Below are 26,559 nucleotides of genomic sequence, written 5' to 3'. Positions count from 1 at the left end.
TCAGCTTTTTTATAGCTGTCTGGATACTGTTTATGCAAAGTTAAAAGCATAGTTTGTGTCATTCAGTTGTGTGGTTTCCATTTAGCAGTTCATGGTTCTTTAAGATGGATGAATGGACATTGGGATTAAGAAGCAGCCTTATCCTGCAGAGGGATCTGGGTAGAATGAATTGATGGACTGAGGCCAATTGCATGAGGTTCAACAAGACCAAGTGTGGGGTCCTGCACTTCAGTCAACAAGCTGTGGCAGCACCACAGGCTTGAGGCAGAGTGACTGGAAAGTTGTGCAGAGGAAAAGGATCTGGAGGTGCTGATCGACAGTGAGCTGAACATGAGCCAGCAGTGTGCCCAGGTGGCTACGATGGTCAGTGGCATCGTGGCTTGTATCAGCAATAGTGAAGCCAGTAGGAGCAGAGAGGTGACCGTCCCTTTGTGCTCAGCACTGGTGAGGCTGCACCTTGAATACTGTGTTCAGTTTTGAGCCCCTCACTACAAGAAAGAGATGGAGGCTCTGGAGCGTGTCCAAAGTAAGGCAATGGAGCCATGAAGCGTCTGGAGCACAAGTGTGGTGGTGAACAGCTGAGGGAACTGGTGTTGTTCAGTCGGAGGAGGCTCAGGGGAAACCTCATTGCTCTCTACAGTGACCTGAGGTTGTGGTGGGTTGGGAGTCGGCCTCTTCTGCCAGGTAAGAGTGATAGGATGAGAGGGAATGGCCTGAAGTTGTGTCAGAGACCGTTCGTATTGGATATTAGGAAGAATTTCTTCTCAGAAAGAGTCGTGCTGGCATAGGCTGCCCATGGAGGTGTTGTAGTCATCGTCCCTGGAAGTGTTTGAGAACTGTGTGGATGTAGCACCAAGGGAGGCAATAGCCATGGCGATGGGTTGATGGTTGGACAAGGTGATCTTAGAGGTCTTCTCCAACTATAGTGATTCTTCCATTCAGGGACAGTTCTTACGCAGGTAATGAGTGTTTAAAATCTGAAAACAAGAAAGGACATCCAGATTGTGTAATGGAAAAGTTTTGATATCAAAATAACTTCTTAGCTTTGTAGAAGGTTTTTCTTAATGCCATATTACAACTTAGAAACAGTGAAGGTTCGCAGAGCTTTGTTTTTAACAAATCTGTATCTTATGTCAAGGTCTACTGATGAATTTTCAGTTTTCTTACTGTCTTTTAAAAGCTTTGGAAGTATAAGCTGTTCTTTGCTTTCAATGTGTGCTCCTCTTCTCCAAGACTGTGGAAAAAGATGAGGAGAAAGAAAGCAGAGGGGAACAACGTACATTTTCCTTTTATTCCTCAGATTATGTGGTTCTTGGTGTAAAATATGAAACTAAATGCTGTTTACTAAGCCGAAGAGATGAGTTTGTTATTTGGAATCTAGATATTTTGAGTTTTTGACTGCTCCTTATTGCATTAGGTTTCTTGTTTTTGTTTTTTGTGAACATAGATGGTGGAATGCCTTTGCTTCCTAACATACCTGCCCTAAAATTAAGTAAGTACATGTGAGTAATAGCATTATCCTTTACGAAGGTGGGAATGACACATAGCAGCGATGGGCTTGCTGTGTAATGTTGAGATCACTTTCCTGTGTTGTCAGGCTCTTCCATGGTGAACTGAAACAAGTCAAATCTTAACTGTGTTCTGTTACGCGTTTCCATGGGTGAGAGACATGCCTGCTTGGTAAGGGATGTTGTCACTCCAAGAGATTGGAGGTTATTCTTTTCAGAACTACCAGTGTAGCAGTTACTGATTTGGCCAGAGTGGACTATTTCCTTTTTGTAAATAATTACTTACAGTTGTTTGTAAAGCCTTTAAACTTCCAACTTATTCTACTAGCATAAGAAGTGTGCATTTTATGCTCATTTTCACACTTCTGAGTATTCCACTTCTGTGTCCGTGTAGTTTTGTGGAAGCAAAGCCTGTTTTTTTTTTTGTTTTTTTTTTAGCCAGCCAAAAACATGGAAGTGTCCATTTTTCCTAGAATAAGCAGCAATCAGGTTCTCTCTCTGCTTTTACTGAAGTATTTACAGGGTGTGTTCTACATGACTGACTTTATTGGCTTAGGTAGTAAGTGGAAAAACTTCACAGCACAGTGTAAGTGGAACAAACTCCATTGTTCAGAATAAGTCTATATTTAATCTGAACGGTTATGGAAAGCATTACTGGTGTTTATGGCAAGCAGAAGCTGCACTTAATGAAAGAATCGAGTCTGAAAAAGAACACAGCAGGTAGCAAAGAAGAACTGCTTGAAATGACAGGAGAAAACAAGGAGAAAGTTACAAAATTTGTTCTATATTTCCTTAATTCCCAGTTCCTTCTAGTTTTCAGTTTGGTTTACCTTATTTTTGCAAATCCCTTATAAGTTTGGATGCTGATTCTGCACGCGTTTTATTTGTTCTCTTAAAGTTCTGCTGAAGTTTTGTTTGTCAGACAACTCTTCCATATGCATATTAAAAATTAACACATCTACAGAACCACCATGAATTAATCAGTAGCATTTTGGTTGTATTGTATGTGATCTTTTTCTTTGAAGCCATTTTCACAATAGGTTTACTGGGAAATAAGTTTTGAGAATTAAGTAGTGTAAAAGATTACTGTGTGTACAAGCAGATGATACAGTAGTGCAAAGCATTCTTAGGAAGAAGGCTGTTTAAATAATGCCCCCGAGGAATAAAATTGTTATATCATTATGCAGTGGAAAAAAACCCAAAACAACATATTTGTATTTTTTGAAATCTGGTGTTTCTCCTGCTGAAGCCTTGGGGTTTTTGTACTTAAGCATGTTTCACTCAGGAATTTATTGTTAAAGTGTACGTCACTGTAATTGGAGTTTTCTTGTACAAGCGGATTGGATAGAGGATATCAGATTGCTGATAGAACACTAAGGGCATTATAAGGGCTTACACAAAATGATTTGTTTCACAGATTTTGCAGTGAGAATAGTTGCTAACAAGTGATTACATGACAGATATGTTGCTTTTGGTAGGTTGCAGGGACACCCAGGTTTCTCGATCGGTAGCTCCTATAGTTCTTTGCACGCCTTTGCAAGCTGATGCTAACCAAAGTTCAGACCTCTTTCATTCCATCGTCTTTTCTTTAGAAGAAAGAGGAGGGGAATGTAAGATGAGCTCACAGTCGGGCTTTGGCTTTCAGTACTCTCAGGCTTTGCAGTGTGGATCCGGGAGCTTTGCTCCTACAGGTGTGAGCAGGCTCCCAGCACAGGATTTGTGGAATCCTGGAATCCACTTACAGCACAGCATAATACCAGTGCTTATGTTTTCTCAGACTGGTTGGCTTCTGTCCTCTGACTCCCAAGGGAGCAACCCTGGGATGCAGCTACCCAGGAATCTGGAAGCTATGTGGTTGTTACTTCTGGGAGAACTGCTCCCATTACTTGGGGATCTGGAGACCATAGAAAAATTATTATCCTAACTAGGCATCTGTAGTTCAGTTCTGTGATAAACCTCTTAAATGTCATTCAGATATCTTAAAAAACAGCCATTTCCAAATGCTAGGATTATATTGTATCCACAATGGTATTTAGCCGGAGGCATCTTTTCAAAGGGAGGATAGTTAACAATGATTTTTTTTTTTTAATTGTCATATTGAGTTATATTTTATGTACTTATTTTAATTTTTGACAAGCCTAATAAACTAAAACTCATACCCTGTGAAATCAGAATGATGAAAGTGTGCCAGTCTTCATACTAAGCAACAAGTACAGTCAAATAGAAGAAGTCCTATTCCACTACCTCTGTAAAGTCATGTTTCTGAAGTGCGACCTTCAAATACGTGTATTTGAGACACTGAATGGGACAAGTGCTGTGGATTGAGAAATCTCAGGTTAGGCAAAGCAACAGAGTTCTCTCCCACTTCAGAACATACTGAAAGTCCAGGATGGCTGCCTTCTCACGTTGCAAATATGCTGGGTATCTGTGAAACCACTTTGCTGTATTATATAGATCTTTCCTGCATGATTGAAGTTTTTCTACCTAAGCTGTTCATCTAAATACAGCTGCAATATCGTAGTATCGGGCAGCAAGGGATATTCTTGTGGGAATGTAGTGCTTTACACAGCTCTTTCCTTTTCAGTTATTTAATGTCATAATGTGTAAAAACTGTTGTGACTGCAGTTCTCTTCAGTGACAAATCTCTTACATTATTGTATCACTCCTTTTTCCCTTTGAACTTGATCCCTTGTGTGTCCCCTGTGTCCCGTTCCCTGCAGCGATCCCTGCTGGCTCTGGTGGAGATGGGTTTGCTGCGAATATCCTTACTACCAAAATGAGCACCAGAAGCTTCTCAGAAACTGTGGCAACTGACCACTTGCTTTCATCAGGAATAGGGGCCTTTTGTCTGAATACCTTGCCCTCAGGTAACTTCCCCTCTCCCGCCTTTGTAGATTAAATGTAAGAGGGGGTATGTATTTATACAAAGTTGACACTAAGATGAGCTCTATAAAATGTTGATTGGGTTTTCTCTCTCTTGCTTGCTTATGAAACTTAACTGATGTGCAAAAAGTAGTTGCTTGCTGTGCAGTTATGTTTAAAAACAAAAGAAGTCCTATATTAATTTTGCAGAACTGGTTTGTGAAGCATACCTGTAATCCCTTTATAAACATGTGTTTGCATGTAAGTTCTAAATGTAATCTTTCAGGTGGTTCCCCATATCTTTAGGCCACTTGACATTTGCTATGTATTGTTTTCACCTTAATGTTTATTTTGTTTGGATTAATAGATGCTTGGAGGTTCAGTGAACTTTTCACGTGATTTGTGTAAGAGAATGGCTGTGGGTTCTGCTTTTGTTTGTGGTTTTGTTTTGTTTTTTTTTTTTTTAGAAATTTTAGAAAATGTCCTAGCAAAAAACTCTTGGTTTGTCGTAACGTCTGATTACTTTGCATACATAAGCTGTCTGTTACTGTTACATAAATTAATGGTACAGTTTCTAAAAGGCATCAGATGGTCTCATGCTTTTACACCACGCTGCTGTTTCTTGGTTTTAACTTTTAAAATTATTTTGATTCATGGTGTTCTTTGTTTTGTTTTTTTCATTACCTGCAAAATGTTCTATTTTGGCTGGAGTGTATCTTACCAAATATCAACAAATTCTCAAAATGCGACACGCTATTTTTGCTGCCCACCGTATGGAAATTGCATGTACTTTCCCAGATGTCTTAGAATGTTAAGGATTTCATTTTCCTGTAGTCAACATTCATGTTAAGGTCTGTCACGTAGAAGATTGTCATATCTGTAACTAGCTTTGTGAACTTGGTATTGTTTGGCCATTTGTGTGCATGAGAAGTGATACATGTGGAGTAGAGTAGTGATACGTGTGAGTAGAGTAGTCTGTGTGAAGTTTTATCGTGAATGAAATAAGCACTATTTTACTTACAGGATCATTATCATTCATGCAGCATAAGCTCCTCATCTGTGCGCAGTGCTCGGCTGTGTCTGAACAGATTTGGTACATGGCACATCATTAGATAGTAGCTATTGATGACAGCTGCAGTTTCTGTTCTATCTGTACCCAAGGAGCAGTGCATACCTCTGGGGAGATTTATATACTGCCAACTCCAGAGAGTTGGAGGAAATGTTGTTATTGGAGAAAGCATGGAAGAAGACTTAGAACAAATGGATGGGTATATTAAGTTGTTTTTACGAATTAAGTTCGAGTAGGAGTCCACACTGAAGCCCATCTGTGTAGTGATGAAATAGAAGCAATTATTTGGAAGATATCAGAAAAGCAGATGCAATACTCAGGCACCCACCTCCCAGAATGGGAGAGAGAAGGGGGATGGTGTGAGATGTCATGGAAGAGAAAGTTGGGTGTTGAGTCACGATCTTAATTAGTGGTTTGCCTGGCGAGTGGGTTGGTAAAAGATCTGTCTTTATATTATGCTAGATGGAAAGCTCTGATAAGAGTTAGATGTTTCAAGTTATGTATAGTAGCCTGAAATGTCCTACCTGAAGTTGTAGGATTGTAGATGGTGTCATGGTCTTGTCTTGTGTTCTGTAATCTGTAGCCAGCCAAGAGCAGGAGCTCCAGGTAGGGATCACAAAGAGGCAAATGGCCTCTTGCTCTCTGTAAGCTTGGCCTCTGAGCACCTCTGCAAGACAATGTCCAGCATCTGTTCATGGAGATCCTCACCAGACTGGGTTGTCCAGCCAAATCATGCTGAATGCAGCTCTCCGTCTTGCACTCAGTTACCAAATACACACCTGATGATTCTACAGAAGTTCAAGGCCTTAAATAGAGCACGCAGGTATTTGTGTGGGCTGGCCACATTAACCATGGATAAAGGGGTAAGACCTTTCTCCTGTACAAATTGATGTCAGCAGGTGGAAGAAGCTGGTAATCTGGTACCATAGATGTCAGTTACTGTTGAGAAATTTCTTGAGAAAGCAGGTTGTTGCAGCTACTACAATTGGTATTGCCATTTATGAGTCTTCTGTGAATGCCTGTATGAAAATAAGGAGAATGGCAGCCCTTGAAGTGTATATATCCTGGTGGTTTTTTTATTGTTGTTGTTTCTTGTTTTTTTTTTTTAATATGTGAGTACCCAATTAACTTTCTTTGCAGTGTTCATTTCATCATCAATTTTTGCTTATCCTCTCTATTTTTAAATTGGCTTCAATATTTTAAGAAATGAATATGGCATCCAAAGTGAGGACACGCATAATTTCATAGTGATATTTAGAACTACTTCCCATTCTTTCTTTATATATGTAGCAGTACTTGAAGCTTCTCGTGTGCCAGGCAGTTTTTCATCAATTTTATCTCATTTTCTCCATTTCCTATAAATATCCTTCACTTAAAACCAAGTAACTTCCATGAATTTTCTCTTTAATGTCTGGTATCTTGCACCTTCATAGAATTAGCTGTTGCTGCAGAGACATTTGCAGATCCGTTAATTTCCTCAGAAGGTCAGTTTGCTGAGAACCTGATGAAAGTGACTGTAATGTTGCCTATCAACTATCAAACATTTTACCTCAACCGGTGAAGCTAAAACTAATTTACTCTAAATCTTCCATAAAGTGTAGTTAAGATTTCATCCATTAAAGCTAGAGCATCCCTAAAACAGCCAGAATTCACTCACAGGTGAGTGAAGTAAATACCTTCAAGTGCCTTTGGATTTCCACTTATCCTTTGGATGTATTAGATGTTGCTCTTGCGGTCTCCTTGTTAATTTTTGCTAACCTTAAGCCATGTAATGTATACTAAATGTCTGTAGCAGCTTTTGTGACATCTTGACTGAAGTTTATTTAAAGTACCAAGAAAAGGTACAGGTTGATTGTAATGTGTTTAAGTAGGTCCGAAGGTTGAAAATGGGCAACTTCTACAGAGATTTATTTTTTGTATTTGTATTCAATATACATCAGGCACTTCATTGCATCTGTAAAGTCTGCTGTCTTTAGATTACACCTTTGCTCAGTAGCAGCTAAATATTTTTAATCTTGTTTGATTGTTTTAAGTCCGTCTCATTCTTTCTTTTCTTTCTTGTCATACTTGGATCAAGAAGGGACAGCTAAGAACCCTTCTGAATGTCGTTGTGCTTAATGCTATTGGAATCTAAAGTTGTTATTTAATCTAGAGTCTGTCTTCTCATCTACAGTTTGCTGGTTCACTTTCCTCTTTAATGGAAATAAAAAGTCTTAAGATTTAGAATTATACAGTGAGAAGAATAGTAGACCTCCTCTCTACCAAGTGTCATAGAAACTTTTATTTTCCACACAACTACTGCTTAAAAACAACAACAACAAGACTGTTTCTTGCCAGGTGGAACATGTGATGTACTCAGTAGATGTGCGGAATGGTCAGTGCCCAATTGTGATTCAGGCTTCTGTAATTTCTCTCTTAAATCCAGATGTTGTAGCTTCTGTTTGACAAACTTGACAAGGCATCTCTGCAGCCTTTGTGGAGCACTGCTCTAAAACTCATGTAATCTGTTGACTCCGTTTTACAAAACACTAGCCTGTCCTTTTTAGTATAGCTTTTTATCCTATACTCTAGTGTGGCTTTTCCTCTTGCTTTCATTTCTTGGCCATTTTTCCTGGATGCATTTTGGAATACACATTCAGAACTCCAAGCCTCTCTTGTCACATGCAAAACATAGAACTGTTTCGAGAGAAGAAAAAATTTATCTTCTATATGGATTTTTAGTTCTTTCGGGGAGACCTCTGGATTACTATTCATTACATATTCATTGCTATTCATTATCCTAACAAAATACAGTGATTGTAACTTACTACTCTTCTTATGATTTTCAATACTTTGCTGTTGTTGTGGTGTTTGCTTTTCACTGAACTCTTAATTAGTAATCTTTAAACGGAAGATTGAACCATTCATCTAACTGCACAGTATTACTGTGTTTGTGTGCATACTCTAAGGGGAGCGATGTCAAGTTACTCATGGTATTGCTAACCTTATATTTCTGGATTCTTACATTAAAGTGTCCCCTATTTCATAGCATTTATCTTATAGAATTGAATATTAAACTGAATTGAAATTCATGCTATCAGGTATAATAAGTCAAACCTCAAATTGTATGTTTTGAAAAGGGAAGGATATTTTGCCTAATTGAAAGTGAATCAATGAAAACATTTTTGCAAAGAATAGCTTGTGGTATTAATAAGCTGACTATGTATTGTCTCAGAATGTTTTACTGCCTCAGCAAAAGTGTGACAGAAAACATAGGTGAACTCAACCATGCACCTTATTATATTTCTGTTCCTCTTGCCCTTTGCTTTTAATGTTCTGTGTTTTCCTTTACTCTCTTCCCGTGTGAAGTAGTGGTTATTTAACACTGTCTGATCTCTCAAAAAGAAAGCTCGTGGGATGATGTGCCAGGAAGTGGCTGTGTTGCCTAGGCTTCTGCTCCCAGTTTGACCCAGTTTTTAGGCAGTAACTAATTTGTTCTAAGGAATGTATACCGGGGTGAAAAACAAATGGCATGGTGAGGGAGCTGTTAGCATGAACCAAGTCAGAGAGAAGAGTGTGTGCATATCATGGAGCTGTTTACACTGTTAATTCCAACTAATATATGAAAAGCTCAGAGACTTTTGCACTGTTTTTCTATATAACGTGTTCACTGCATCACATATGGGCACAGACTTCTGATTACTACTTATTCAGAACAACAAGATTCTGTGTTAACTTTTTGGTAAGCATCTCTCTATTTTATATAAAAACTGTATAACAAACAGGACAGTCTACTATGTTGGAATCATTAGAATCATGGAATCGCTAAGCTTCGAAAAGACCTCTAAGATCATCGAGTCTAACCATCAAAGTTCAAGAAATTTATGCGTGCCAGGTTGCAATTCTAAGATGACACAGTAGTTCCTTCAATATTTGCTAGTCCAAAAAACTGCGCTGTGTTCTCCTTAAACTTTCCTTGTCAATGAGCACTTGAAAACATCTCCGAGGCATTGCTGTCACCAGTGTTTTCAGAATAGTATTAACATTGAATTTAATAACATAATTAATACTAAATAGTATTAAATACTAAGTTTCACGTGTAATCTGGATGAGATTGTTGGTTATGGTTTTGCTGGCTCATAGCAAGTTGACTGGATCTTGATCTAGAAGCATATCAACATGCCTGTGACTCATTTTCATGTCCTTGTTTGATGTACCACGGGATCCTAGAACAAAGCCATTTGGAGAGTCGTGGCCCTCCACGAAGTTTTGCATTCTTCTGAATTCTAACTGGTATGATCACATTGTATTTTTTGTAGGGCTAGCTGCCCAAATAGGCAACTTATATGTATTTATTTATTAGTTAGAAGAGGCCATATAGAACTGAAACATTTCCTGTTATTTGAATTGGAATGAAATGGTAGAGTGGTAAGTTGGAATTACTGTATTTTGTCAGGACTACAATGAGTAGTAATACAGAGGTCTCCCTAAAAAAAAAAACTAAAAATCCATATGGAAAATGAATTTTTTCTTTGCTCAAAACATTTTTATTCTGAAGTTTTGCTTGTGGCAAGGGGGACTTGGAGCTCTGAATGTTTCTGTGAAACAACTGAGTTTAGAAGGAACAGGGAATCATCAGAGATGCACAGTTGTGGCATCCTCTGTGGAAGAAATGGCTCTGTGAAGAACAGGTGTGGTCATCATATGTTACAGAATTACAGTGGGTTTGGGGGAGATGTCATTGTCTTGCAAACATCTGCTCATCAGTGGCATTCCAGCTGTAGAAATGGAAGGAAGAGATGTGCTTCTAGAGGTGCCTGAGCCTGAAATACCTTCTCACTACTCATCCACTAGAGTTCCATTCTGTTGCTTTTGAAATTAGAGGTTCAGCCTTCCTGGTGGATATCCTTTTGCAGTGGCCTGTGCTAGATGGAGCAGCAGAAAGCATTCTCTCTGGCTAGAGGAGGGGTAACATATTCAAAGCAACGTTCTCAGAAGGATTTAAAAACAAAAACACAAAAAATCAACCTTATGCTGCTTGCTGAGATCGTCTTGTTGTCCTTCTGCTCCTTATTGGTAAGGACTGGCTCCTAACTTGTCTGCTTGAAGAATGTTCAAGATTGGCTTTATTGTCTCTGTTCTCCTTAATAGTGTCTTTAGTATCTTTCGCACTGCCATGTTTGGAAACGTGTTCCTGTAGATCCCCGGCCTTTTGCTGTAATTTCACTGCAGCTGAGACCAAGCTGACTTCTATCTGCCTCCACGTTGTATGGTATTTCTTGTGTGGCATTTCTTGTGTGGCGTAGCTGTGGAGGGCCCAGAGAGGAGTTCCTACGAAGAGCTTCGGTCTCAGGGGACCATGTGTGTATATAATGAGATAATAGTTTGGCATTTGCTGTATAAATGTGACTCAAGAACTACAAGTTGGTATTATTTTCTAGATGATCATCATCTAGAAAGTTGGTACACTGTGATCTGACTGAAAATGTTCAATGTCCACTTTTTACTTTAGAAATTTGTATAAAGCAAGGCAGACAAGACTTGCCAATATGATTTCTGATACATGAGGCTTTGCATTTTGCAGTTTCTGACAGGATGGTTTAACGAGGTGGGTTGTTCAGATCATCATTTTGCTCTTTCTTGTTAAAAGGGACGAAGAAGGGTAACTGGAAGACTGAATAATTTAAGTCCTTTATTCCCCACATAATGTTTCTAAATGGAACATTTAGAAGTACATTAGATGTCCAGGAAAGTGTATTTGTCAATACCCTCATCTTAATATGTTTTTAGTACTGTAATTATTAAAGCATATTCTTGAATCAGCGCTCTTTCCTTCTTGATAATTATTCTTTTTAAGCAATGCAGAAACGCTGTTCTGTCAAAGCAGCATGCCTGGCATTATTTGCAGATGCATCCTGGATAATTTCAGATTTGATGTAATGTAGGTAAATAAATAAGCTTTTAATTATGAACAAACTTATGTGCTCACCCCCACCTCCAGATGAATTGATCTTTGAGAGTTCCTCTTTGTGATTAATCTGGCAGCTGCTGAAATTCTGTAGGTTTTCATGGTGGCTTGCTGTTTGTTTAAAGGAATGGTAAAATGAGCATTTTGGCTTTGTCAGCCTAGGTAAACATACCTGCAGAGCTTACAATCACAACAATGCAATAAAGCAATTGGACTGAGAAAGTTCTCGTCGTGTTTCAAGACACAGTTGAAAACTGTTAAGCTTGCCAGACTTCTTCGCCATCTTCATCCATCTCTTCCTGACTCTCTTGCTTAATAAGGAGCTCATACTTTGTATAGAAACCAAGCTTTTGAGTGGAAGGGATATATCTGAGTGACACCAGAGCAATTGTTTTGGGCAGACAGACCTTTGCTCTCTGCCTGGGAAATATCAGCTCGGGTGGATTTCAGTGGGAAAGGTCCCAAGTTATAAAGCAAACAGCAGTATTTTTTTTACTACGTAATCTTCCAAAATTAGACCCGCTCATGAGCAGAAGCAAATTGCCATGGCAGAATGAAGGTGTGGATAAATATAGCCCATTCTTTTGCTTGTAGTAGGTATAATACTGTGATTGTTAACTTTGTACATCAGATTGATCTTTCAAGCTTCTAATGTGTTATAAGCACCATATTTTTGTGTGTCTGTTTTATATTTATGCATACTTACATAAAAGTTCTTTATTAAATACTTTGATTAAAATAATATTGTAAATGAAACTTTTCATTTTGAAATTTAATATATGTATGTACACATATGGAAAGGTACTGTTTAAAAACAGCACATTTTTGTTACCCATCCTGAGTGAATTCTCAGCCATTCCTGCGTGCCCCAGGAGCATTACAGAAGTTTTGAACTTACTTTCCTTTGAAAAACTAAAGAGAGAACTGGAATCCTGTGCTAGCTTATGTGCCTTAAAATAAATAAATATTCTGAATTGTTTGTTATTCTGGCTGACGGACAGTTTGGAAAATGTCTCGTATTTAATTGTTTATGTTCTTGTGAATGGGGTTGATGAGATGCAAAAATGCCGAGGGACAAATCAAGTGCAAAGTTCTGTGGTAATTATGATTTTCAGAGTGACATAGCATCTAAGATAATGTCCATTCCCTCCACAACACAGCTGGGCCGTTCCTGTAAGTTGTCAGCTGTGTGTGGGACAGCTTTCATTCACCTTATGTGTGAACGGAAGCTTTAAGATGTGTGTTTGTTCTTAGGTTCACCAAAAATCTGTCGCCTGACAAGATCAACCTGAGCACGTTAAAGGGGGAAGGTCAACTGACCAATTTAGAGTTGGATCAAGAGGTGCTTCAAAACATGCTGGATCTGCCAACGTGGCTTGCTATAAACAAGGTCTTTTGCAATAAAGCATCCATTAGGGTGAGTAATTTATTATGCTGGAGCAATAATTAATCCTTTTTTTTTTTTCCCCTTCAGTAGTTGTGTAGAATTATTCCTCTGTGTTTAGAAATAAAAGTAGAGGTATAATCTTATATCTGCCCATGGTAATCAGAACTCTTACTTACTATGCTCTTTCTTCATGCTCTATTTCTTCTCTTTCACACTTTTTTTTTTATTGCTTTCCTCTCTTGATCCTTTATTGTCTACAAAAATATTTTTGAGAGATTCTGATTTTTTGTGGGAAATGTGGAAATTCTGTACAGCTAGCCAGTGTTGCCTGGTGGCTGCTAAGAATTGAAGCAGAGTATGTCATCATCTCTCCTAGATTATTCTAGTATGTAAGAAATGAAGCTGTGGATTGTTAGAACTGAAGTTGTCTGGTGAAATTTTAGGAGTTCTTTAATCTATATATTTTTTTTTAATTGGAGTTTGTTTTGATTTTTCTGAATGAAGAGAACTAATGGTTTGCTATGGACATCCAGTTATTTGTAGGCCACCAGAGCAAATGTAGATTTTTCTTCCTTTTAAAGGAAAGAATGTGAAGGACGGTGTTGCCTTTGCTGATGCTTGACAATCCAGTGTTAAAGAAACATATTCTCTTTTGTTCCTGTGCTTTTCCTTCTGGTGCTAAGTAAATTTTGAAGTTTTGTTTCTAACAGCTGAATGAAATACATGTATGTGTAGAGTCATCCTGAGTATGGAAGGGACCCATAAGGATCACAGAGTCCAAGTCCTGGCTTCATAAGTTTATTATACAGTAAACTTGTTAATTTGAAAGTAATATTATTTTGAGTCCAAGAGTTATAATTCATACACCTAAACCACTATTTTATTGTATCTTTAATATTTACTTCAGGACAATGTTTTCCTTTGCAGATACCATGGACAAAACTGAAAACACATCCCATCTCTTTGGTGAGTTCTCAGATCTCCTAAATATAGAATACAAAGCAGAATTTATCTCAAATGTTTGTATCTTTCTCTCAAATTGATCCTAGAAGTAGTTGAAACATTAATGGTCGCTTACTAACTAAACCTCTTCAATAGGTTTGATATGGTTAACATTAACAGGATTACTGTAGCAACCTAGGTTACAGCTTGTATATAAATAGGATGTAGAAATAGGAAATAGGACTCAAAACCAGGGTAAAATAAATGCAAGAAATAGCATTTATTTTGTTCTTTATTCTTTTTTAGCAAGTGTGCTGGGAATTGTGGTTAGCATGAGAAATAACATACTTGATGGTGGCTAAACTTTCTTAATTGGATTTGCTTATGATTGAATTGTCCTTTAATAGTTGTGTTTCCTGGATTTGCAGTGAGTTCCTGAAAGTGCTTCTAATTCCTCAGCTCTGAATCAGACTTGGAAAAAAACATGTTTTAAATACTTGACGGATTTGCTAGTGACCTAGTTGTAATACACTGATGTCTGTACTGCTTTTCCTTTCACACAAAGCTTAAAGCATGGTAATGCTGGAGCGGGATGATTCAACCTCTTGACTGTGAGATGCAATTGCTAAATTAGGAAATTGGTTTAAGCCATGCTATTCTTAAAGATTACATACAGACCTATAGTAACAAGACCTGATTGTTTGCTTTGCTTGTTGTGGACTTACCTTAGCAGCCTTTGGGGCTGAGATTGTTTTCAAGGTCACCTTTGTTACATAAAGTTTCTCTTGAACAAATCTACTAGTTGAAAACAGATATCAAAAGATGACTGTTCAGTGGTGAATTGTACAACAGGCTTTCTGATTTCTCAAAGCAGACAAATGTGAAGGCCTAAATGTCCACCTTAAGCCCTTTATTGCATCTCTAAATTTTCACTGTTTTGACTGAGATATTTTTACTGCCTGAAATCTGATTACCTTTTCAGTAATTTTCCCTAATTGCTTTTTTTTCTTTTTCTTTTTTTTTTTTTTTTTCCCCATAGCTAAAGGTGCTTGCTTGGAACTGAGTCAGAGTACATACAGTTTCTAGGGGGGAATCAATAGTCAGGTGTCTACATCTAGGTGTTCTTAGTAAACTTTTACTTCTATTACAGTCCTGAAATCAGTGCCCTGCTGTTCTTTGCATGAGTCATGTAGCAAAGAAAATTCTTCCAGTGGTCTTAATGTAGCCTTAAAAGAGTGATCAAACATCCAAAATGGTAGGATAAACAGGATAAGTCTATTTTCCTCTGTCTCCCCAAAGTAAGGGATTAGTTTTTCATTTTTTTCTATGTTGTTTTGCAAAGCAACTTATTCACTGAGTCAGCAGAGAAAGTTGGTTTAAGATGTCCAGATTTACCTTTAACAGTTAATATTCCTTCTAAGAGTTGCAATAACGTGAAGTATAAGAAAATTCAAAGTTGGAACTTTTGACTTTCAGGCAGCTGTCAGTGCAGTTCATGGATAAGAGCATTGTAGTAAAATGTTTGTGGAGGAAACGTGGAGATGGGCACAGTGACTACAGTAATGAAGTGCAGTAGGTAGAGCAGGTTGACCTGTGAAAAAAATGGGTTTGAGGACAAAGCTTTTCATGTGTTATGTCTGACTGGAGAGGGAGTAAATGGAGGATTCAGATGACGTGATATGATGTCAGAGATAGACAGAATGAAATATTAGCTGGTGAGTCTCTAATGAGCTTGAAATGGGACAAGATTGCAGAACTGTGCACCTTAAATCAGTAGACTTCCGAGTGTGTGTCACAAATGTGGATAATGAACGTTGCACTTTAAGTTAGGAGATTGCTGGATTTGCTTAGTTAGAAATAAATTGTTTTTTTTTGGTGTATTCACATTCTCTTCTTCATCTCCGTTGTTATGCAATATGTATAATTTGTGTTCTAGCTCTGCTATTTAAATAAATCCTATTTTCATTTAAGGCTTTAGGTGTCTCATTCCCTTAATTCCCTGCTCCTTTTGTAAGGATCCCAACTCAGGTACCAAAAATACAATGACTGCGTACAGTTATGCTAGAATACAACACGTTGCAAATTATACTAGGACGTATCTATTTATAAGATACTTCTGCTAGGTTAGTTAAGAGTTTTACATACAGACTTCATCTTAAAGATGCAGCACTAAACTTCATCTATCACCAGTTCTAGTGGACTAGGTTAAAATGCTTTCCATTAAAATTTTGTGAACATATTGAGCTGTGTTTAATGTTTCACTGTAAGAACAAACATATGGGAAGAAAATCCACATTAGGATGCATTAAAACATGTCACTTTCAAAATTCTCTTTATGAAAGTACATATGATGGGTAAATAATGATTAGAGATCTGGAATTCTGCAATCCAGTCTTAAACTGGGACTATCTGTTAGAATTCTTAAAATATGTAAAATTATATGAACAAGTTAATAAAAAATAACTCTGGTAATTTACAAAGGTTTACAGGAAAATGACACCATGAGAAAAGTTTTATGAAGTCTTTACAAAAAGCTTTTCAGTGTTTTTTTTCTTCATATGTCAGCTTTTCACTTTGTTACCTCTCTGTCTCCATTGTTTTGTTTTGTTTCTCTAGTCCTTGGATAAAGTTGTAATGGAAATGAGCACATGTGAAGAGCCACGTGCCCCTAATGGACCTTCTCCTATAGCAACTGCATCAGGACAGAGGTCAGTGACAATTGTGACTTGTACTTGATCTAAAAACAAGAAGTTTAAGTTACTCTTTCCAAATAGTGTAGGAGGCCCTATGTCTTTCCTGAAGCATGAAACTGCAACTCTTTTTGTTACTGTTGTGTGGAGTTAGATATGCATATAGAAATGTTTAATTTCAGACCTAAGCTTGGAAAGAACATCTGAACTGTATACACAACTTGCTAGAAATGTTTCATTTCAGTGTAACTACTCCATCAAAAATATACTCATTTTATTTGATGTATTTAGTTTTCTGAAAGCTTACTATCTTCAGCTTTTTTGGAAAATTACATAATTTTGGGATGTGTGTGTCTTTTTTTTTTATCTGATAAACATTATTAGCATTATTTGTTAGAGAGGTATTCTAAAACTCTAGTGCCTTTATTTTATCATCCAGATCTTTCTGAAGGTTTTAATACATGTTATGTAGCCCAAATGTCACATAATTTGGGGGGGAAAATATACTATTACAACAGGTTTTGTTTTTTTTCTCTCCTCCAATCTTCTTATGGAATCAAAACATTTTTCAATGGACATATCCATATATATCCATATATGAACATATGTATATATATGAACAATGATCCATTTATAGAGAAATTAATTTGACAGTACAGTTGATTTTCTTATTTTAATTTTTGTGTAATGCTTAGACGAGGTCCATGGGTCTCCATCCCTTAGAGCACAACCTGAAAGTCACTGCCATAGAGATTCTGTAGGATGGCAATTATGAAATGGAAAAGGAATGACAAACTGTAAACAAGAAGAAAAAAATCCAAAGCCAAATAATTTTAAATTCTGAAAACATATTTAAATAGATGTTTTTGTTCACTAGCCTAGAATGTTCAGAATGGTTAAGATTTTTATTTAAAGCATTAGGTGCAACTGCTTCAGTTTTTTCACTACTGGAATAGATGTTAAATTGATTCAGCTGTGTAGGATGCCTTTATTTATAAAATGAAGCAAAACAAATACTTTACCTTTTTCTATATACAAAACAGTATGTTCATATTAATAGGTGGTAGAACTTAGCTCATAGAAACTAATACTAGCCAGACTGGAACTGTCAAATAAAATGGCATGAAGGAGGAGTAATAGTGTAGACTGTCCTCTTACATAAAAATAAATAAAATCTGTTATAAATATGCTAAGTTGCATTAATTGTTATAGTTTATGGAAATCCATCATTGCCCAAAATATGTTCTTTAATGATCATTTTGAGACTGTAGGGTGGAGGAGGAAGTACTGTCAAGTCGGTCAAATATATTTAACAAAAATTTGCAACTGGAGAAGAATACATTAGGAACCTCTTTCATGGCTTGCATCATGTTGCATTTCAGCTGTTTAATAAGTACAGTTTGTGCCATTTCATTTGATGCAGAATTAATATGTTTGCATTTCACCTTTTAGTGAATATGGTTTTGCTGAAAAAGTGGTAGAAGGAATTTCGGTGTCTGTGAACTCCATAGTAATAAGGATTGGTGCAAAAGCTTTTAATGCTTCGTTTGAACTTTCCCAACTAAGAATATACAGTGTCAATGCAAACTGGGAACATGCTGACCTGAGGTTTACCAGGATACAAGAAGCTCAACGTGGAGAGGTAAATATTTTCTTTAGTATTTTCTTTAGTGGTGGTTTGGGTTTTTTTTTGTGTTTTTTTTTTTTAATATATTGCTATTGTGGTACAATTGGAGGCACTTGAACTGCAAACTTGCACAGTTTAGGAAACACACTGTTAATAGGAATGGAGACACTGCTCTCCGTAATTTCAGCTGTCTTCTATGAACACAAGGTAGATGTGAGTGAGAACAAAGGTTATGCCTCCAGCTGTGGTCAAAATTGATGCAAAGTACAAAAGCCAGTGCAAGCTTATGTAATATTCCACTCTTACATTCTCCAAAACAGTGATCATTTTAATGCAATCTGCAGCCGGCGTGAAGAATGCAGGAAGAAAAAAGAATTTTTTAAATACTGATTGGAAGTCACGTGATGTTCCTGTGACTTTCTGGAGGTAGAGAGTAAGATCAGGTATTAATTCCTGTCACCTCTGACTGGGATAAATGAGTAAAATGTTCTTGTTCTGTTCATATGGCCCTGCATGAAGGATGTGTTTGTGTCTACACGTGCACATCTGCACATACTGTGGGAGAAGTAAACTAATATTCCATAAATGTCTTTTTGTCCTTGTTTCTGTTTAAAGGTATTGACTTTTAAGGAGATTAACTGGCAGATGATCAGAATAGAAGCGGATGCAATTCAGAGTTCGAAGCATGAAATCATGAGCGCTCCAGTTCGACTCATTACGAATCAATCAAAAATTAGGGTCACACTTAAAAGAAGGGTAAATTTGCAAAGTTTGAAATCATTCATTATTTTATGAATTCATATTTAACTCATAATTTCTGTGCATGTGTGCACATCGTAAATTTTTTCAATCCATATAAAGTGTGGAATTCCCTAAAGTAAATCTGTAGTAACTTTAAGTCTGTAGTGTGCACAAGTAGTTTTGCTCGCAGAATTTAAAGCTAAAGAACTTGCACGGGTTCTTCTAATAAAACAATTTGATCTCCAGATCTTTAATTATGAATTTTGCTTTACTTCTCTAGATTCAGACTATATTTGTATTCCTTATGGTTGGATAACCAGTTTAGTATTCAGTGCATGCCACAGAAGAGAAAAGTGAGGCACAACTATGGAGTCCTTTGTATATCATAGAAATCTTTTAATTAGTAAGAGATGTAATACAAACTATTTTAAATTATATTCAGTATGCAAGAGATCTACTTTTTAGGAACTTCAGGGTTTTAGTCAACATTTTTTTTTTTTTATCATTTGATATTTGAAACTCAAATTTTTATTCTACAGCTAAAGGACTGTAATGTAGTGGCGTCAAAACTGGTTCTGATCCTGGATGACTTGCTGTGGGTTTTGACTGATTCCCAGTTGAAAGCCATGGTGCAGTATGCCAAATCTCTTAGTGAAGCCATAGAGAAATCAACAGAACAGAGAAAAAGCTTGGCTTCTGAAACAACACAGGTATGAGGCATGTTTTAAAATTCAATACAGTGTGGTCAATAGATTTTTGAGAATGCAAGTTTATTCGTTTTCATTCAACTGTATATCCCAAATTACATTAGCAATGATCATGGTAGTATAAAATACACTTTATTTTACAAGGTTTTTTATACTGATGTCAGGAAGGAAAATTCCATTTGTTTATCCATGTACAGAGTAGTTTGACTTCTGTTTTACTTAACAATTGATTATTTAGTAAACTTCTTCTCAAAATATGTTCTGGTTAATAATTAAAAAGAAACAAATTTGAGAGACACCAAAGTAATCTCAGTGTGTAGTTAGATATGCTTACTGTAATGGTATAAACTGTTTTCATGGTACTGAAATACTAAGATTTAATAAGAGCTTTCCTTCTTACAGCTGTCTTGTTGGAACACATAATGAAAGATAATTCTACTTTTAACAATTATGTGCTGACATAGGTCTGATATTTGTGCTGCGTGTAAGATAACCTTACATAAATCTTTGTCATCTTTCAGATGACAGCATATAGCTGACTAGACCTGTGAGGCTGGTTCATGAGTTCATGAGTGTTGTGGGAGGGACCTGTTGTCTGCGAAGAAGGAGCACAAATACACTGACAAAAAATAGTCCTATAAAAACAGTTCAGTACTAAGAACTATAGAAACATAGAATTGCCAAGGTTGGAAAAGACCTCCAATAACCATCCACATACCATCAGTATTTCCACAGTAGACCATGTCCCTTAGTACAGTGTCTAAACATTTCATCAACGCCTCCAGGGACTCCAATCTGAGTCAGTAATTCCTGTAACAACCTTCACAACAGAATATACATATTTCTTCTGATGTGTCTGATATTTCATCCCTCTCATCTCCCTATTTTGGGAGTGCTGTTTAGCCACGCAAATTCACTGATGAAGGAAATTATTGGGCTTACAAGCAAGCAGTGTCTTTACCAGGAAGAAATGAATTTAAAGACTAAGGTGCAAAGGCTGTGTAAAGAATAGTTGAACGTGAACTTGTACTGTAGAATCTCATCCAATAAAACTGGTGAACTGTAATGCAGAGCTCAGTACTTGTGGTCCTGATGATTTGCGGGGTGATTTGATGATTCAGCTACAGCAAGCACGCAGCTGTTATTGAGCAGGGAGATTGTCATTCTTCAATTGTCTGTACCTACATCTTGCTAATTCCCTTACCGTAGTGCTAGCTCATGTTGGACCATATAGTGATGTAGTTTGGAAAATAAGTGAGTAGAATCAAAATGGATGTTTTTTCTGCTAGTTTAGTTTGTTGAACAGCTTGCAGCAAAATTTAGGGAAGTACTCGTGCTGCAGCCATCAGGGTGTAAAAGACGTGGGAAGGAAAAGGTGGGACATTAATCATCATTGCATCTTTGTGACACTTAGCCAATATTTCAACTTAGCTGTATTCTAAAACAGTACTCGTAAATCTCATTAATGATCCAAAGTGCTCATATGGGATGTGGACATTTCTTTATTCGAAGGATTTGTTTTTGTTTTAAGTAAGAAAAATATTGTGGTGGTTTTATGCTTGATGGAATGAAATAACTTCTATGCATTGATATGACTAAATATTTTCAGAGCTCAGCTCCTGCACCCAGCTCTCAGCAGGTGAAAGCACACCAGACTACAGCAGCACCTGATCAAAATGATGCAATAGTAAAATTGTTTAATGATTTTGATGTTAAGGAAACTTCTCATCACTTAGTAATCTCCCATTTGGACCTACATATATGTGATGACATCCATTCTAAAGAGAAAGGTAACCGTTTTATTTATTTATGTACTTATGTACTTATTTGATGTAACATACCTGTGAACCATAATTGTCCTTAGGAAAAATTTTGAAGAATCCAACAATGTTAATTAACAGTTTTTATTTTAAAGTAATTGTCTTCCTGTGTCTCTAGGCACATCTAACGTTGGCTAGATACCTTCAAGACAAGGTTTCATTACTAAGTGCAGTTATTTTAGAATAAATGTAAAAAAACAAAAAAAAAACCAAAAAAAAAAAAACACATGCTAACAGTCCAAGCAGCTTCAGTTCTTTTTCTGTCTTGTAGAAGCTGATTTTGCCCAGTTTGTTTCTGCCGATTTTCCTTTGTATGCCAGCTTTGCTGTGTTCTCAGGAATGCTGTGGCAGTAGTACTCTGGCTTGAAAGAGTCACTGTAAAATGTACTCGAGTAATATTCCTTATAAAATACAGATAGTTTAGACTAACAAAAAAGCAACCCTGTCTGTTGCTGATTTAGAGATTTTAGGATGTTCTGCAACTGGGAAGAATGAAACAAATGTTCTGATGTTGTCTGTAGTGTATGTTCTTATTTTTTCTGTAATCCCTGTACTTCATTAATGAGAGGCTACTGCAGTGGACCATATTTATAATCAGAAAAAAAAAAAAAAAGCAAATTACATTTTTCATGCCTTTTAAAGTGATCAGAAGAGGATGATATATAAGTGTTGAGGAGATGGCTAGTTGTTGGAAAATGTATGAGGAGATACAAGGTCCACTGAAGAAGAGAGAGAAAAACATAAAACTTAGTGAATATATTTCTCTGATTTTGGGAGATACTTGTTCAGAAGCAGAGCATAAGGCTCTCCTCTACTTAGGAAATATATCTATCGCTATGTCTGCTTAATCTGGAATTTATTGTTCTTCTCAAGATATATGTTTTTTTTTATCCATTACATTTTTTGCTATGAAGTTTGAAATTTAATAGTAGAAAAAACAGAACTGAATGCTCAGAAACTTTCTTCACTGCAATAATATCTTGTCGGATAAAAAAGATTGTATCTTCAGTATTCTGGAAAGTAAACCTGTTGTCTTTGAATTACTGATCATAATCTTCAGTATAAAGAGTTTTCATTCAGGTAAACTTCAGGTGTGTGTGTGCAAAGAATTGCATTTACTTTCTGGTAGCATTTAAAGCAATATGAAGTTGTTAGTAATGACTGAATACAGAACATAGATCCGGTCTATTGAAAGCAGCAAAGACCACCAGAATGAAAATTTTAAGGGAGATTAGTGAGGATGTAGTGAGAGCTAGTAGAAATAGTAGCTGTTAAGTGTTTCAGAGATTGCATGAACATAAGAATTACAATCCTAAATCTAAGGTTTGCAGAGCAGCATTGCTTTATTTTGCAGATTCAAATAGACGTGTAACAGGAGGAGCCATGCAGCTTTCTTTCAGCTACTTAACGGTGGACTATTACCCATTTCACAAAGCAGGTATGAACATGTTGTGCATTACCTGTGCATGTAACTATGTAGCTAAGTTACTAACAACAACAGCAAGAACAACAAAAGAAGTATATCTATAAGGCTTGGTTAATAATGTTGTAAACACTTGAAATGTACACTTTCAATGTTCAAGATGAAGCAACAAAAGCAACAACTTGAAACAAATTTTCTTCCTGTAAAACAACTGTTCAATGCCAAAAAGTTTTCCAGTTCACTGTTTTGTTTGGCCAACAAAATGGTGTTTACACATTTCTGACATGGAAAGGATTGTTTTGACAGCAGAAGGCAGTACATCAGATTGAGAATTTGCTAGCTGGGTATCTACAGGAATCAGATGCAGCCTTTTAATACAGCAGGCTTCTTTCTGCATAGAAGTCTATGATTTTGTGTCCATTTATAAACAATACTCATTTCCTACAGATCATTTCTAGTAAATGTGTTTTTCAGAAATTTGAGAAAAATAATAGTTCCAGCAGCTATTAACAAGGAAGAGAGGAAATTAATCTGTTGAACTTGAGATCGAATTCAGTACAGTGAAGGAAGTTCAGTTACTTTGGAGTGATATCTAAGTGCATTAAAAACATGAATTAGCAGTAGCTTGCTGCAGGTCCTTGTCACTTATGGTTGTGAATGGAGTCCTGTGATATTGATATATTTCATTCATAAGTGATTCCTTCTATGATTGGCTGTAAGCACGATCTCACTACTTATGCTTTCTGTGAGATCTCCTCTAAGAAAACGTGGAAGATGGAAAAGAAATAATAATTAGATTTTCTTTTGGAGGAATTTTCTTTTGGAAGCTGAAGCACGAACTGCAGAATCTTGGACAGGCATGTTGGAAGCTGATTGAGAATACTTTAAAAGTAATGGATATGAGGGACTTGACTCCCACCACACAAAACCAGAAGTAGAAAATGCCATCTGTAGAGCAAATGTAGTGTTCTCCTGCAGTTTTAACTGATGTTTTACACAAACATGTTTGAGAAACAGCTATAATAAAACTGTCAAAGGTTTCTTTTTCTTTTCCTATAAGAAGTTGTCATCTTTGTATTAGAATAGTGTGTCAATTCTAAGGGCAAACTATTGTCACAGGTGGGAGAGACCTTTTACACAAGGGAAAAAGGTTACTAGACTGTTCTGCTTGGTACTTTTCTGGCCTATGAAATATTTAGAAATGCCTCTTTTGGTACAACATTCCTGGAAATTAAAATTAACCCTTCTGGAAGAAGCCCTTAATAATTAATAGTGTTTGCCGATTGAGTTCTTATGGGTTTTTGTTTGCTTCTTAGTTTGCAGTTGACCACAGCAAGACCAATGGGAATGTGAGGCATAATTGCCATATGGCAAACTTGTAATCCATTGAGCATCAATCCTTCCAGCAATTAGCCTTTGATAATAACTTCAGGAAAGTGAAACAGGATTGGACCCACTGACGTAATTGAAGCATAAGCCAGATTGTTGGATTTTTTTAAAGCTGTCTGTACATCTCTTTATTTGTCCTTCCAGAATTGCTCTGGAAGAATTGCTTGTAGCAGATCTGTTATCTGTGCAGCTGATGTGCTGCTGGATGACAATCAGAGAAAGCTACTGCTTTGCCATGATGCAGAATATTTTTCAGTCCAGGAAATTCTTGATCAAGCAGATATATTGAGATAATATGAGAAATAGGATAGCATTATCTTCCTAGGTAATCAGCAATGAATTCAGATTGTATCAACATCAGTGCTAAACACAATAAAATGCTGTTTTCTTGTTGCAGTCTGGCTTATCTCTTCATTTTGTTACAGATAAGTGTGGCTATGATATCCCCATGTATAGAACTGTAGAGTAATTGAAGATAGAAGGGACATCTGGAGGCTGTTTAGCCCCATCTTCTATTCCTGAAACTATCTATCCAACTAAAGCAAGGTCACCTAAAGTAAACTGTCTGTGATTGTGTTTAGTTAGGTTTTGAATAGCTTCAAGGATAGAGCCTGTACAGTCTCCCTGATCAACCTAAGCCCATGTTTAATTACACACACGGTAATCACAGTAGAAAGCTTTTGTTTAGTTTTGGTGGGATTTCCTGTATTTCAGTTTATGCTTCTTGCCTCTTGTCCTATTAGTGGGTACCACTGAGAAGAATGCAACTCCATCTTCTTTACCTTCCCATCAGGTATTTATGCACACTGATGAGATCTTCTGAGCCTTCTTTTCTCCAGAGTGAACAGTTCTAGCTGTCTCAAATTTGCTTAGTCTGAAAGATGTTCTAGTTTCTTAAGCAAAGTTGTAACCTTTTTTGGGTTTGCTCCACTAAATCCATGGCCTCCTAATACTGGGGAGCCTAGAACTGAACCAAGCACTCTCAGTATGGTCTCACCATGGCTGAGCAAAGGGCAGAAATTGTTACTCTTGAGCTGCTGGGAGTGTTTTTCCTAAGCAGTCCTAGATACTGTTGGCTTTGTTTGCCCCAAGGACACGTTGCTGGTTCACGTTCAGCTTGTTGTCCACCTAGATTCCTGGGTTTCTTTCTGCAGAGCTGGTTCCTAGCTGGCTATATCCTAACCTGTACAGTTGAATGGAATATTCCTGTCCAGGGCTTGGATTTCTCTCTCTTTTTTTTTTTTTAATTTTTTTTAACTTTCTCTTTGTTTTTGTACCACGTGCAGAGCTGCAATCTGTGTTACCATCCAGGTCGCTAATGAACTTACATTGGCCCCAGTAATGACTCTTGGGCTACACCTCCAATGACTCCCTCCAACTGGACTTCATACTGCTGATCCTAACATTTTGAAGTCAGTTTAGTCAGTTTTCTATCCACCTCACTGTCTACTTCTCTAGTCTATACTTCAACATTTTGTCATTGAGCATGTTATGGGACTAATATTGAAAGCCTTGCTAAAGTCAAGGTGGGCAGTGTCAGCTCTGTGCTCCTCATCCACCAAACCATAAAAGGCAATAGAGTTCATGAGGCATGACTTCCCTTTCACAAATTCATGTTGACTAGTCCCAATCACCTTCCTTTCTTCAGTGTGTTTTGAATTGTTTTTTAGAATTGTTTTGCCTTCCCAAGAATTAGGATTGACTAGGCTCCTTTTATTCTGTTTCTTAAAGATAGGAATAAGCTTTCTTCCAGTCCTTTGGAACCTGTCTTGATTACCATTCATTGGTAACCTTTCAAAAATGATTTGAAATAGCTTCTCCATGACATTAGCCAGTTTTCTCAGCTCTCGTATGCATCTCTTCAGAACCCCATGGACTTTTATGTGTCTGATCTATTTAAATGTTTCCTAGATTAATGCTCCTTTGCTGAGGGGAAGACTTCCTTGCTTCTAACTTCCACATTGGTCTCAGGGACCTGGGAGTTTGGAAGGTAAGTGCTAGTACTTTGAAGAATGAAGCAAAGAAGGCACAGGATACCTCTGCTTTCTGCATGTGCTTTGTCTGCAGGTCCCCAACTCAGTAAAGCAGCAAGCCCAATTTTCACTTTTGCTGCTAGTACACTTGTAGAAGTGTTTCCTGTTGCTCTTCACATGTCTCACCACATATCATGTCAACCCATGAGGTCCGCTTTGGCATTCCTATCCTTATCCTCTGTATTCTTTCTGGGTTACCTCATGCTGCTTCTTATATCCTTCTTTTTTGTATCCAAAATTAGCTCCTGGCTCACTCACAGAAGCCCCTTGCTACTTTTGTTTGATTTTCTGCTTTTCAAGGTGGACCATTCTTGGGCTAGTAGTTGATTCTTGAATATCCAATAGCTCTCCTGGATAGCATTATACACCATGAAAGTAATTCAAGTACACCAGTCTGCCTTCTTGATGTCCTGG

At 37.1% G+C, this 26,559-nt stretch overlaps 1 protein-coding gene across 3 annotated transcripts in view; it reads left to right on the top strand.

Moving 5' to 3' along the window:
• The window catches only part of BLTP3B (bridge-like lipid transfer protein family member 3B), a 51,237-nt gene that overhangs the window by 2,331 nt on the left and 22,347 nt on the right, over nt 1-26,559 (top strand). For 2 of the 3 annotated variants that reach the window (XM_048945191.1, XM_048945211.1), the window contains exons 2-9: nt 12,641-12,803; nt 13,701-13,739; nt 16,332-16,423; nt 17,858-18,047; nt 18,648-18,788; nt 19,313-19,483; nt 21,090-21,270; nt 22,655-22,738. In XM_048945191.1, the coding sequence (XP_048801148.1) occupies nt 12,641-12,803; nt 13,701-13,739; nt 16,332-16,423; nt 17,858-18,047; nt 18,648-18,788; nt 19,313-19,483; nt 21,090-21,270; nt 22,655-22,738 (1,061 nt within the window). Of the gene's footprint in view, nt 1-4,236; nt 4,376-12,640; nt 12,804-13,700; nt 13,740-16,331; nt 16,424-17,857; nt 18,048-18,647; nt 18,789-19,312; nt 19,484-21,089; nt 21,271-22,654; nt 22,739-26,559 lie in introns of those variants that run through there. The other variant, XM_048945201.1, reaches the window with a different exon arrangement.

Source organism: Lagopus muta, chromosome 1 (assembly GCF_023343835.1).
Source record: "Lagopus muta isolate bLagMut1 chromosome 1, bLagMut1 primary, whole genome shotgun sequence".
Classification (NCBI taxonomy): domain Eukaryota; kingdom Metazoa; phylum Chordata; class Aves; order Galliformes; family Phasianidae; genus Lagopus; species Lagopus muta.
Note: the sequence above shows the minus strand (reverse complement) of the source record. Positions and strands in the feature narration are given on the sequence as shown.